The sequence below is a fragment of the Lissotriton vulgaris genome, chromosome 3_1 (assembly GCF_964263255.1).
Source record: "Lissotriton vulgaris chromosome 3_1, aLisVul1.2, whole genome shotgun sequence".
NCBI classification, from domain to species: domain Eukaryota; kingdom Metazoa; phylum Chordata; class Amphibia; order Caudata; family Salamandridae; genus Lissotriton; species Lissotriton vulgaris.
Genome location: NC_141689.1, coordinates 2,090,326,746 through 2,090,341,630, shown reverse-complemented (window position 1 = coordinate 2,090,341,630; position 14,885 = coordinate 2,090,326,746). Strand labels below are relative to the sequence as shown.

At 43.1% G+C, this 14,885-nt stretch overlaps 1 protein-coding gene across 1 annotated transcript in view; it reads right to left on the bottom strand.

Annotated features, from left to right (window-relative positions):
- Window positions 1-14,885, bottom strand: part of CLOCK (clock circadian regulator) — a 1,177,342-nt gene that overhangs the window by 370,208 nt on the left and 792,249 nt on the right. Inside the window, exon 13 of the mRNA XM_086962635.1 lies at window positions 14,441-14,588. Within this exon, the coding sequence (XP_086818761.1) occupies window positions 14,441-14,588 (148 nt within the window). The remainder of the gene's footprint in view (window positions 1-14,440; window positions 14,589-14,885) is intronic.

The following is a 14,885-nucleotide window of genomic DNA, read 5'->3' as shown; positions in this document are numbered from 1 at the left end:
TATGGGGCATCCATATTACCCCTCATAGTGCTCTCCCCACTTAGGCTTTGTCCATGTGAACCCAGTGTTCACAAGATTCCCATTTGGACCATTCCCCTATTATTCGCAGATAAGCAGCTTGATAGTAGTGAAGAATGTGTGAGAAGCCCAGGCTCTCTTTTGCTTGTGGCACCATCAGTTCTTTTTGGAGAATCTTAGTGTCTTGCCTTGCCACACGAATTTGATAAAAGAGCGAGTAAAGTCTTTCAGTGTTAATCGTAGTATACATAGTGGTAGAGCCTGAAAGACAAAGTAGTCCGGGCACCAAGGTCATCTGACTTGCTGCTATCCAATCTAGCCGAAGTACATCCATCTCTCCATATCTAGTTGCATGTCCTTTAGTAAGTGGGGGATGTTGTCAGTGATCCACTTCGATAAGGAGCATGGTAAGATTAACACCCAAGAAGCGAATAGCTGTGTACATAACTTTAAAGGGTATGTGACTTTTAGGCGTTGGATCACCATGGGTGAGAGAGCCCCAAAGAGAGAAGGTCCGATAGATTTAGAATGGCGAATTTTGTTTCCTGAAAGGTCCCCATATTAGGTAACCACGTATTTAGTTTTTTTTAAACTTAAACAAATGGTTGCTTTGAACATGCATGAAATGAATTGAGCTGAGAACTATATTAATCTGCCAATACTTCTGAAATTGAAATGTAAGTTTAACTGAATGAAGTTCCATCTGTTCCTTTCAGTTGAAAACACAGGAACAGTTACTTTGCATATGCCCCGAATTAGATATTGCTCCTAGGCGTTTGCTACAATCTATATGTTGTCACATAGGTATGAGAAAATGTAGGCAAACTATTTTACGCTGTTTGGATGCTGCTAACAGACAACTGGTAAACTGATGTGTTCATTTTTTAGTCGTAAAAGCAACCTAACTTAATGAACTCAGTGTTGTACTATAGCCCCTGCTGTAATTGTATTAGGTAATCGTTTTATCGATGTTTAATCAGAGTGAGGAAATTTACCGCAGTCTGAGAAGACTGCGATGGGCTTCAGATTCTGCAAGGCTAAGTGAGCTGCTTTTCGATGCGCTTTGGTGTTTTCATATTGGTTGCAATTGTATTAAGTTACTGACAAATAAAAAGATGTTTACTTACCTGTCCTTGCACCAATAAAGTACTTATTTGTCAAGATCTGCTTAATATGAGCATGACAAACTGCAAAAGGTGAAAAGTTAAGAAATGCATAGTAAAAGATATGAAATGTACACATTTCTATTGTCCCATTCATAACCTGATACAACTCTTGGTATAACAAATGCACGATTGATTGTGAGAGGGATTCTCCCAAACAAATTGACATTTTCGTTTTTATTTGAGGAAAGAGAATAAGAAAGCAAGGCAGGCATAGTCTTTGTCTTATTGTCTATTTAGGGATCAGCTTTCCTGGCTTTATGAGGCTCCCCCACCGTCGTCAAAGACCAAGTAATTCCAGTCATAGCTACACAAGCCCAGACATTGACTACGCTGGATTATATACAGGGCCTCCTGATGTGCTAGTACAAATAAACATGTTATTGTTAGGTAACTTGGAGTGGGGGAAAAATGAGAGGTACGGTGTAGACCCTTCGAACAATTTGTAAATCCCTCGTGTCTGAGGTGATGGACCTCCAGCCAGGAGGAAATGTCGTATTCGGCTTCCTAACGACCAGGCATGCACATGTTATGGGAAACTAAAGCCTCAAAATGGCTTGGTCAGTTGCTGCAATATAGGCAATAACTGCCCCTAGAATCCAGCTGTGTTGCATGATTGTCTTTAAAATGCTCCAGTGCGGAATCAGTCCTTTCACAGAATTGCCTGAAGCCTTCAAAGAGAATGTCCATTAAGTATGCTTGCACCTCCCCATCAAACACGATTTATGTTATCGAAGTGTGCGACACTGGTGCCAATAGCTCTACCTATGGTGTCAGGAGTGTCCAGGTCAGCACAGAGTACATGCTCAGCAGAAGCCGTGTCACCAAGTAGTATTTGATTCAAACACCCTGTGGTTCTCGTGAACTGCCCGCAATATAACCATAGATGTCTAGTCCAGGTCACCGGTCTGTGTCCCTAGCTAGAGAGTATGAGCAGGTATTTGACCAAGCTTCCATAATAGCATCAATCACAGTTTCATTGAAAGGCAGCAGTGGGTCAGCTGAAGCAGTCCTGGTTAAAGAATTGCTGTCAGCATATTTGTCTTCTTTTTTAATAGAGCACAACTGAAAATCTAGAGATTTAGCTGCCCTCTGAACCACCAATCAAAACCTGGCACATTCTTCAGTTGGTGGTCCAGGTGGCGAATCTAGCTCTGCTTCAGAAGATTTATCTAGCCCTGCTCCGGATATATAGATAAATCATCATCATTATAATGAGGGGAAAGTATGTTGCTCTCCACCCCATCATCATTAGTGTCCTGAGGGAGGAATATTATGTGCATCCTGCACGGATCAGAATCAGCTCCAAAGAGAGCCTCAAGCCTCTGTTAGTACTGGCATAATGGAAGCGGTCTTAGGTTGCATAACAAATGGTTGCACTCTTGTGAGCTTGTAATGTGATATAGGCCTTGAATGCACCTAAGCAGTTTTGGCACCAGGACTGAATGTTGAGCCAGATGAGTCAGTGTTAGTACCAGTACGGAAGGAACTGGCATGAACCCTGGTGTTGTGGTACAGGGCAGTACTGGAGTAGTTGTGGGCCTGGTAGTGGATCTCGAGGGGGCAGACAGCATCTCAATTCGAACCTTCCAGCACAAATCCAAATTAGAGAGCCCTGGGGCTCTGTGTGAAACCATGGACCAACAGAGGGAACTGGATTTGCACTGCCGATCTGTAGTATGGCCCCTTTGAAGGCCACTATCTGCCGCAGGGTTGAGGACTGTCTAGGGGTCTAAACTGTGTTCACTTGGGGTAAGATGTCCGAAAGAGAAGCATCACTTTATACTGATGAATATACAGCAAAGTTTATTAGTGGGACCTCACTCTTTTCTGTACAACACAAACCAGTGAGCCAAAGACAAATATTATTAGAAACATTTGAAAAATTAAAAAAAGCATGTTAGAACATAGCTACATGATAGCATGCTAACTAACCCTGGGCGTAGTTTGCGTAGTAGCGCTACGCGTAGTTACGCGAAGTGCACTTCGCGCTACGCGTAGCTACGCGAACTGTGTAGTGCACTGTGAAAAATGCTGTTTGCACTGATTGTACAGTGCCGGATGCTTGTCCGCACTGTGCAATCAGTGCAAACCGCATCTTGCACAGTGCAAGCGGTCGTTTTCTGCAGCTCGAGTAGATTTCTACTCGAGCGGCAGCTTTCTCAACGCAGACTGGTAGTTTCTCATCGCGAGCGGTCGCGAGCATACGCGACCACTCGCAATGAGAAACCAGACCTCCCCGCATTGAGAATCTCGCCGGGAGGTTTATTTTCCATGCTCGAGATCGGTAACTTGATGTTGCTGATCGCGAACAAGGAAAAAGTCTCGCCAGGATGTCATTTTGCTTACTCGCGGTCGCCAACTTTACGTTCAGGAACGCGAGCAAGCAAAAAATGACGGCAACGCTACACGTGTTTGCACTGTGCTAGTTGCAATTCACGTAGTGCGAAGTAGCGCAAACTACACAAACGTAGAGTAGTGCTTCGCCCAGGGTTAATGCTAACTGAGTATCTGAAGGCAGGAATCATTCCACAAGGCCTACAAGTGAGGAACAGTTCTGCAATTCTAAGAGAGGATCCAAAATTTAAAGGGGGTTTTAGCCACATCTCTACAACCACTGAATGGTGCTAGGAGTAGAGACTGCATTAGAACACGCAAAAGCGGAACTAAAAGAAATTGAAGATATAGAAAAAGAACTGCTAGGTGGAGATTGTGTCATAGAGGCTAAACCACTATTAGACAAATTGAACAAAACCATTGAGGAATTTAATTCCTATGAGCTGAAGAAAAAGGCATATAAGGTGACCAAAGACATTAAAAACTTTACAAAAAAGAAAACATTAATATCTGAGAGAGGATTACTATACCACATTTATGACACAGAATAGACAAAACACTTGGGGAAGATTCAAGGGGATTAAGCCAATTACTTTCTCAGAATCCTCAGGGGGTTCGGACCACTTATAGATGCAAAACCAGGACCCAGTCGCATAGACACCCACAATGGTCAGCCTTTTTTAGACAGAGGTCCCAAAGGCAAAGGCAAGACATGGTATCAATATCCAGGTGAACGCCAGACAAGGAGGAAACATTACCAATGGTGTCCACAACCATACTAGACATCAGCACACTAGACTCGGACACTACACCCATCTTCAACCTGTCACAACATACATTATCCTCCGCAGAAATCTCCTTACTGAGCAAAGGTCTATAATTTGATCACTGAAAAAAAGTACTTTTTCAATTTAAAGATGGAATTATTCCAATTGTTCCGTAAGATCCATCTCAACCTGTTTTTCAAAGACAAGCCTTTCACTCAAGTAGACACTGTTACAGGCCTAAAACCTCCTTCTATTTTTTATCCTTCCAACTCACTGATGCCACCAGAGCTGCTCACTTTTAAAAAGATGATACGGAGTGGCCTACACAACCTTAAATCATCCAAATGCTTTATTCAATTTCACTCTGCCAGAGAGGAAAGCATTACAAAACCTCAAAAATGATAATGACATAATTCTCAATCCAGCCTATAAAGGGGGTGGCATTGTTATCCAAGAAAGAAAAGATTATGAAAGGAAAATCCAGAAACAAATCAATGAAGAAATTTCGTCATAAATGGAGCGCACATCGCTAGCCCCTCCTCCGGATCGCCCCTCGGGACTCTGGTACTTGCAGTTCTTCAGTGGATCACCCAGGTGGGTGCAAGTCGGTACTTGTAGGACTGATGAATCTCTAGACCTGATACATGTCCCGGGTTTTAGGATATCGCCCGAGACATGTCTCGGGTTTCGGGATGACTTCCCTCATTAGTAGAGAAAGATTGTTTAGGGGTGGAAGAGAAGGCCGCCACACAACAGTCAAAGGCTTCGATGCCAGAACCGGCACGCAGGTGCGTCTTCCAAGAGCCCGTCGGCCCAAAGCTCAAGGGAGCCGTATTGTGTTTCGTCATAAATGGAGCGCACACCGCTAGCCCCTCCTCCGGATCGCCCCTCGGGACTCTGGTACTTGCTGTTCTTCAGTGGATCGCCCAGGTGGGTGCAAGTCGGTACTTGTAGGACTGATGAATCTCTAGACCCGATACATGTCCCGGGTTTTAGGATATCGCCCGAGACATGTCTCGGGTTCGGGATGACTTCCCTCATCAGTAGAGAAAGATTGTTTAAGGGTGGAAGAGAAGGCCGTCCCACAACAGTCAAAGGCCTCGATGCCAGAACCGGCACGCAGGTGCGTCTTCCAAGAGCCCGTCGGCCCAAAGCTCAAGGGAGCCGTATTGTGTTTCGTCATAAATGGAGCGCACACCGCTAGACCCTCCTCCGGATGAACCTTTGGGACTCTGGTACTTGCAGTTCTTCAGTGGATCACCCAGGTGGGTGCAAGTCGGTACTTGTAGGACTGATGAATCTCTAGACCCAATACATGTCCCGGGTTTTTGGATATCGCCCGAGACATGTCTCGGGTTTCGGGATGACTTCCCTCATCAGTAGAGAAAGATTGTTTAGGGGTGGAAGAGAAGGCCGCCACACAACAGTCAAAGGCTTCGATGCCAGAACCGGCACGCAGGTGCGTCTTCCAAGAGCCCGGCGGCCCAAAGCTCAAGGGAGCCGTATTGTGTTTTGTCATAAATGGAGCGCACACCGCTAGCCCCTCCTCCCGATCGCCCCTCGGGACTCTGGTACTTGCAGTTCTTCAGTGGACCACCCAGGTGGGTGCAAGTCGGTACTTGTAGGACTGATAAATCTCTAGACCCGATACATGTCCCGGGTTTTAGGATATCGCCAGAGACATGTCTCGGGTTTCGGGATGACTTCCCTCATCAGTAGAGAAAGATTGTTTAGTGGTGGAAGAGAAGGCCGCCACACAACAGTCAAAGGCTTCGATGCCAGAACCGACACGGAGGTGCGTCTTCCAAGAGCCCGGCGGCCCAAAGCTCAAGAGAGCCATATTGTGTTTCATCATAAATGGAGCGCACACCGCTAGCCCCTCCTCCGGATCGCCCCCCGGGACTCTGGTACTTGCAGTTCTTCAGTGGATCACCCAGGTGGGTGCAAGTTGGTACTTTTAGGACTGATGAATCTCTAGACCCGATACATGTCCCTGGTTTTAGGATATCGCCCGAGACATGTCTCGGGTTTCGGGATGACTTCCCTCATCATAGAGAAAGATTGTTTAGGGGTGGAAGAGAAGGCCGCCACACAACAGTCAAAGGCTACGATGCCAGAACCGGCACGCAGGTGCGTCTTCCAAGAGCCCGTTGGCCCAAAGCTCAAGGGAGCAGTATTGTGTTTCGTCATAAATGGAGCGCACACCGCTTGCCCCTCCTCCGGATCGCCCCTCAGGACTCTGGTACTCTAGGACGACGCACCTGCGTGCCGGTTCTGGCATCGAGGCCTTTGACTGTTGTGTGGCGGCCTTCTCTTCCACCCCTAACGATCTTTCTCTACTGATGAGGGAAGTTATCCCGAAACCTGAACCACATGTCTCGGGCGATATCCTAAAACCCGGGACATGTATCGGGTCTAGAGATTCATCAGTCCTACAAGTACCGACTTGCACCCACCTGGGTGATCCACTAAAGAACTGCAAGTACCAGAGTCCCGAGGGGCGATCCGGAGGAGGGGCTAGCGGTGTGCGCTCCATTGATGACTAAACACAATATGGCTCCCTTGAGCTTTGGGCCGACGGGCTCTTGGACGACGCACCTGCGTGCCGGTTCTGGCATCGAGGCCTTTGACTGTTGTGTGGCGGCCTTCTCTTCCACCCTTAACGGTCTTTCTCTACTGATGAGGGATGTTATCCCGAAACCCGAGACATGTCTCGGGCGATATCCTAAAACCCGGGACATGTATCGGGTCTAGAGATTCATCAGTCCTACAAGCACCGACTTGCACCCACCTGGGTAATCCACTAAAGAACTGTAAGTACCAGAGTCCCGAGGGGCGATCCGGAGGAGGGGCTAGCGGTGTACGCTCCATTTATGACTAAACACAATATGGCTCCCTTGAGCTTTGGGCCGACTGGCTTTGGGACGACGCACCTGTGTGCCGGTTCTGGCATTGAGGCCTTTGACTGTTGTGTGGTGGCCTTCCCTTCCACCCCTAACGATCTTTCTCTACTGATGAGGGAAGTTATCCCGAAACCCGAGACATGTCTCGGGCGATATCCTAAAACCCGGGACATGTATCGGGTCTAGAGATTCATCAGTCCTACAAGTACCGACTTGCACCCACCTGGGTGATCCACTAAAGAACTGCACGTACCAGAGTCCCGAGGGGCGATCCGGAGGAGGGGCTAGCGGTGTGCGCTCCATTGATGACTAAATCAATGAAGAGGGACATTACAAAAAACTGTCCTCCAATACCCTACCAGATATAAAGAAGGAAATCGGCAAAATCACTTTAGAAGGTAAAGAACACAGCTTTATCAACAAGAAAGTCTTTGAGTTCCTGAAGACAGAAAATACCCGTTCTCCAGTCTTGTATACCTTGGCCAAGATTCACAAAAGCACCACGGATCCCCCAGGTCGACTGATCCTTTCAGGATGTGGGTTGGCTCTTGAACCTCTGGGCAGATATATTGATTTCTTCATCAAAGACTTTGTCCCTATACAGGATACCTATGTCAGGGACCGTATGTTTATGAATAATTTAATTGACAACATGGCCTAAGATTTTGAGACAGATTGGCTGGCCACTTTAGATATTTTTCTTTATATACCAACATACCCCAAGAAGAGAGCATTGTAATAATTGAGAAACTACTAGAGATAAGACCAAAGCCATTACAGGTTCCCACACACTTCATCTTCTCTTTGCTGAGGATCGCCTTAAAATACAACTACTTTATATCTGAGGGCAAGTACTATCAGCAATGCACGGGGACATCTATGGGAGCGGTTTACGCTCCAATTCTAGCAAATATTTATATGGATAACATAGAGCAGAACTTTGCCCTCTCCACATTAAATATCAACTGTTCCAAAATCAGATGTTGGAAACGGTATATTGATGATATTTTTTTAATATGGTCAGGACCCGAAGAGGATTTCCACAAATTTGTGAAGTACCTAAATGGGGCACAAGGACATCTCACATTCACATCCACCATTGCCAAGTCAGAAATAGTTTTTCTTGACTTGGCAATCAAACATGGAGATGGCGTATTATACACTAGCCTCCATAAGAAGCCTACTGAGAGGAACACATTTCTTGCATAAAAAAGTCACCATCTGCGAGCCCTTAGGGATGGATTACAGTTTGGGCAATTACTGCATCTTTGTAGAAATTGCTTCCACAGAGAGGACTATATGAAAGAACTCCATGTAGTGAAGGCCTAACTACTTGCTAGAGTAGTAAGTAGTAAAAAACTCCCTCAAACGAACTTGGTTTTGCCCCAGAGAAGACCTACTCACCATCAAAGAAAAAACACCTGTAGATAGACTCATTTGTGTATCCACTTTTGGAATCCACACAAACAAGATTCTTAACTTAATCACAAAGTATTGGAATTTGATTAGGAATATAGACTCTGATATTGAGACTCCCATGTTTGCATACAAATGGGGTAAAAATGTAAAAGACCACCTCGTACATTGCTCTACACAAGCCACTAGAAGGCAAAAAACAGGAACATTTGAATCAGAGTGGGGCCCAACTGAGATCAAAGGTCACTATAAATGTGGTAATTGTGTTACATGCACTTTTACTACAGACACAGATTTATTTATGCATGCCAATGTAAAACAAAATCTCAATTTCTTCTCGGATTGTAATACCAGAAATGTTGTCTATTGTATATGGTGCCCGTGTCTTTTGCCATACATAGGAAAAACGCAATAACCAGTCAAATCACGGATTGGCCAACAAAGAAGGAGAATAAAATGTTTAGTATCAAATGCTCCTCTAGTATCACATTTCAACAAAAAGAATCACACAGCTGATGAAATCAAATGGCAGGTTATTGACAAAGCAATAGTCCCTGAAGGAGGAGGTGAAATCTCACACATTTTACAAAGACTTGAATGCCAATGGATTGAAAGGACCAACTCTATTGTTGAAGGATTAAACACAGCAGAAGAATGGCGGGGTTTTGTAGCCACTCTAGCAAACTGAACGATTGACATTATAGAACTAAGTTAATACCCACACTGGTTAAAACACCATGTCCAGCGATATAGGATTAACATCTGCTTTCATCTGCATATTTGTATTTATAAACACGTTACCAGCATCATCTATGCAAACTTTTCGAATACTAGAGTGTGTGAATAGTGAAGAGTATTGCAGCTGACTGAGATATTCCCATCAGACCACCCTTCTGGCGGAGTTTCATCATATGGGATATTTGTTAGTATATCCAACCAGCCGCCCAACCCATCAAAAGATGGGGCGGATATGGATGTGAGGTCGAAATCTCTAGCCAAGCTGTTACTCAAGAATAGTCTTCAGGGTGTGTGGTGCAGTGCTGTGGTGAAAAATTAAAATTAACGACTTCGACAAAAATATGTTTAATGGAAGATGTCTAAGTGTTAAACATAAAAACACACGTGAAGACTATTCTTGAGTAACAGCTTGGATAGAGATTTCGACCTCACATCCATATCCGCACCATCTTCTGATGGGTTGGGCGGCTGGTTGGATATACTAACAAATATCCCATATGATGAAACTCCGCCAGAAGGGTGGTCTGATGGGAATATCTCAGTCAGCTGCAATACTCTTCACTATTCACACACTCTAGTTTTCTTAAGTTTCTAGTACAGCAACACACACTTGAACGACCATTTTCTTGTGTGTTTATTAGTCTATGATGTTGGGAAATGAAATGGTAGGTCGGTAAATATATTCCCTTGACCCTCCTTAAATTCTGTCTTTTGAACTTTTCGAATACCCCTTTTGTGAGCGCTCGCATGTCTATTCTAGTCAAATGATATGTTGAAAATAGGGCACCAGGTACATTTACACACTGGCCTTAACATTTGCTCGAATACAAGTGGTGTTTTCATATTCTTTTATATCTGTGTATTCCTTGTGATGTTACCTGCATCCCCAGTCATTATGATCCGCTTTGAATGTAACCCTCCACGGTATATCCGTTTAGCACACCAACACTTTTCGAAACCTTTACAGCTAACATAGCATCGCCCTGTTACGATCTACCAGGTCGCAAACAGTTTGCCGCTGACAAACGGCCAATTTCTCATGCCAACCTGTGTGATTATTTTTACAGGGTATTCACACGAGTAACCCGCATAAGGCAGTTTTAAAACTTTTTTAATAAAAATTTGCCTGGTGCCTCTAGTTTTAGCATTCCTCAAGTAATTTTCTTTTTATAATTGCATGTTTCAGTAAAGTATCAGATGGTATTCACACCAACTGACCCTATTCTGATTCACTTTCCCAATGCGATCGGGACATACTTCCCCTGCGATCGCACAGTAACAGATAAGATTCTGCGAACAATGACTACTACCTTGGTCTGCCTGTCATTTTGTTATTTTTGCGGGCTGAACTGCTTATATTGCTGCCTTAGGAGCACCGACTCTGTCATTCATCTTTGGAGACGGACTTGTGCGGTCTTCGTTGTTCGACACGTAGGGGCTGCACGTGTTCCCGGACTGATCTCTGCTGCCACTGTGCCACATCTGAGGTAAGAGCACAGTCAGCCCTTCTCTCCCACCCAGTTATGACCTTTTTTGACTGCCTGATTACAGCGTCTTTACCATATAAGATACAAGTCTACCCGAAACGCATTGATCGTGTTTTGATCATGTTTTGCAATACTTGGCATATACGGAATGCTGTGAAACAAGAAGCTTGTTATGTACAGAAGCTCTCCCCTAAGACTGCTCCTCCCCTCTCTGGTGTAAATTAATTGAATGTGTTCTGCATGAACCTTCTGAGTTAATTCCATATTAGTCTGGCTACAGCGCATTGCACACATTCTCTAACATAGAGTTCCTTAATTTTCTCCATTCTTAAATAGTTCACGGCTGGGTTACCATGTGAGTAATCTCCATCCTTCTGCTTTCACCTACCTTGGTAGCACCACTTTCACATTGACTTTCACAATGACAGTCTAATCCTCAACCAGGTATATGTCCCTCTTGCTCAGGTTAATGTTATTGGAGTGTTCTGGTTGGTTTGGCCCACAAAGATTCATTCTATTCATTATCATTCCTCAGATGAAGAGACCCCTCATAGCTTACGGGGTTGAAACGCTGTTAACAGAATTTAAAGCAAACCATTTACCAGCTTTGATTATTATATCAGTTGGCTGGCCTCATTCTGTAATAAATGAATGGTCGACTCTTTCAATATGGAAACCTTTTTTCTATGTCACAAAATATTGAGTGTTTATGTAAATGGTTATGTAAATGGTTATGTGTGTGTATATATATATATATATATATATATATATATATATATATATATATATATATATATATATATATACATACATATACATATATATATATATATATATATTCTGAACTTACCAGTAACGCGTTGTATTTGGTCTCACTTCTCTTTTTTACATCCCTCCTACCCCTTTTATATTGCCACTGTGCATTGCAATATTGTGTATTATCTACAGTTGTCTCCACAGGAATCACAGTTTTTGATTATAGCAGGGTTGAGGACGGCCTGGAAAATTCTGAGTGAGGTAGTACCAACCACAAAGGTGTGTGATCTCCATCTTAATACCCTTGCACCTCCTTGCTATACTTCAAGTGGTAGGGTGGGATAGAATCTCGCTTTGCCTTCTTGAGCCTGTCCTTAGACTTTGACCAGGAACTGGACTTTTTGCAGGAGCAGCCTCAAGATAGGAACTGCGTTTGTGACTTGGAGTGTGATCTGTGCTTCAACAGCAACCTCTTATGTTCAGTGACTATGTTAGGATATTGGAAATTAAGATGTAGTCAATTTTCAATAAAAGTAAATAAAGGACTTCTTGGCTGTGAATGGACAAGTAAGCCATTACGCTTAGGATGTGTACTTGAATATAAAAGCGGTTTTGTGTGCTGGGCAGATGTGGACAGAGATCTACTGGAGAGTGCGCTTTTCGGCAGGAATGTTACCTATTTCAAATTGGATGGCAGAATCCTGCCTCCAACTCAATCCAGGAAAAACAGAGCTGATGTTTCTGGGGAAAGCGCAGGATCTGAATTTGGCCGATTGGTGGCCTCCCCAGCTAGGGATAGCTCCTACCCCCTCAACATCAGTAAAGAGCCTGGGAATACAATTGGATGACCAATTGTCTATGAAGGACAATGTCAGAAACATCATGGGATCCTGCTATTATAGTCTTCGACTACTGCGTAGAATTATTCCACACTTACCACTAAAACATCGCAGAACGGTGGTCCAGGCGATGATGGTGACCCGTCTGGACTACAGAAATACCCTACTGGCCGAAGTTGGTGAGACCCTGATAGCAAAACATCAAGTCATCCAAAATACGGCAGCTAGGATGGTCTTAAACCATCCCCCTCGCTCGCCATCACTCCCCCTGTTAAAAGAGCTCCACTGGCTTCCAGTGAAGAGGAGGTCTTTTTTAAGATCTGTTGCTTCACCTTTAAAGCCTTCAACGAAATCGGCCCAGAATACCTGCAAAACAAACTTTTTAAACAGTCATCCTTCCGTAATTTGCGATCTAACGGAAAGGCCCTGCTGATGACTCCGCGTATTTGGCGGACGCTCTCAGTGGGCAAAGCTTTTTCTTACATCTCCCCCAAGTACTGGAACTCCCTACCAGAAGCTCTACAAAAGGGCACCTCCTCTCTTGTATTTAGGAAATTACTGAAGGCTTTTCTTTTTTAATATATTCGCTTCACAGCTGGTACCATTTTTTTTAATCTACTCCTCAGTTTATCATCTATGCAAGACCTGAGATGTCCCTGGGTGAGTCATGCGCGTTATAAGAGATAATTAACATAACATAACAGGGTGTGGTCTTTCTCTCCAGATTTACTGATTAAAGAAATCATTCCCATAAACACATAATTGTTAAATATCCTTCTCTTTATTAGTGTTAATATTCAACTTCCAGATGCTCCAGCCATTGTATGCTGTACTCAGGCTGATAAGCCAAAACCTTTCTCAAGGCTCTACTATACAAATATTAGGTCTAAGTGGTGCACTGCAACTGATCCGCCAATAAAGGGTAATCCTGCCCTATTTTCCTGCTATGATGCAACCCTGACTTCTCAGTCACGATCTTGCATTTGTATGGTGAAAACATCTACCCATGTCCTCTTGTAATGAGGTTGGTTCCCATAGGGTGGGCGGTAGAATCTGTAGAGTCCAGTACAGATGGTACAACATACTTTGCAATTTTCAGCCCGTCATGTGCTGTTGCATATTTCTTCTGGCACGGAAAGAAATAAACTAATGCCTGGCGACATTGTTAAGTGGAGGAATTTGCGTTTTGAAGTATCCATCAGAAACAAAGCACAGAAAAGATAAACCATTTGGAGAAAATACACTGTTTAAAATACAAACTAAATAAATATCTTATTGCTAGGTCAGGCAATTCTGGAACACAACAGGATTATTCCTTTGCATTATTGTATCCTTAATAAGTATTTTAAATTGAATAATAAATATTAATGACGTTTATGGTGGAAAAGAGGAGGTGAATGTGTGCCGGTTACAACAAGAATACACAGATTGTAGAGTCATTTAAAAAAAAAAGGAAAAGAACAACTGAAGTGTTTGAAACTATAGGATGGAACATCTGAGTATGTGTTGCAAAGGCCACTTTGTGGTCTCTTAAAGCACGAAAACCTACAGTCCATTCAGAGTTAGGGAGCACTGTTGGAAAGACCACTTATTTGTAAAGGAAATCCATGTTTCAGTGAATTCCCAAAAGATCCTAAAGCTTTCATAGGCTCAAATGTCTAAGGACAAGGAGAGTCAGAGTCTTATCAACATGACAGGGAATGTTCTTACTCCATATCTAGATTCAGGAGACGATCTTAAGTTGCACGCTGGAGCATTACATTGGGATTTGATTGCCTAATGTTATTCAAAATGTTTCCAACATTTAAAACATGCTAGTAGTTGCTTTCTTTATCAAGAATGTTTCAATATTAAAATATGAGATCAGTACTCTGCCTAACGCAATGCCAACATTGAAGTGGGTGTTCCTTTCATTTAAACAAAAAATACAGCAGGCACACTGTCCTACTGTATCAATAAAGTCATTTAGTTTAACGTAAATGATTTGATAAACTTACAAATCAACACAAAGGTTACCTTACAACTGTATGTGTACAGACAATAAACTCGGGCCTGGAATTCCACTGATGGTAAGTGATATAGTAATGAGTCTGAAGCCATATCCACTGTTGTCCTTTTGTCAGGAACCTATAATAACACGACTTGCCTTTTCCATATTGCATTACTAAAAAACAAAAAAAGATTCTCAATTTTTAAATCTTTAATTGTAGGATATAAAACAAAAAGTAAACCACATATGTGCATCCAAAAAAGGTCGATATTAAATTATCTGCAATGAAATATCTTAAAACATGTCATTAGGTAAGATCTAGTACCATAAAGGAGAATACTTGAAAAGGTCAAGAGCCAACATTTACCTAAAAGTTAGAAGAGCAGTTCGAGCAAACCTTAAAGTTTAACACACATTGTAAGAATGGGAATTACTATTTAAGTGGAAAAATCATAAAGTATTATATCAAAA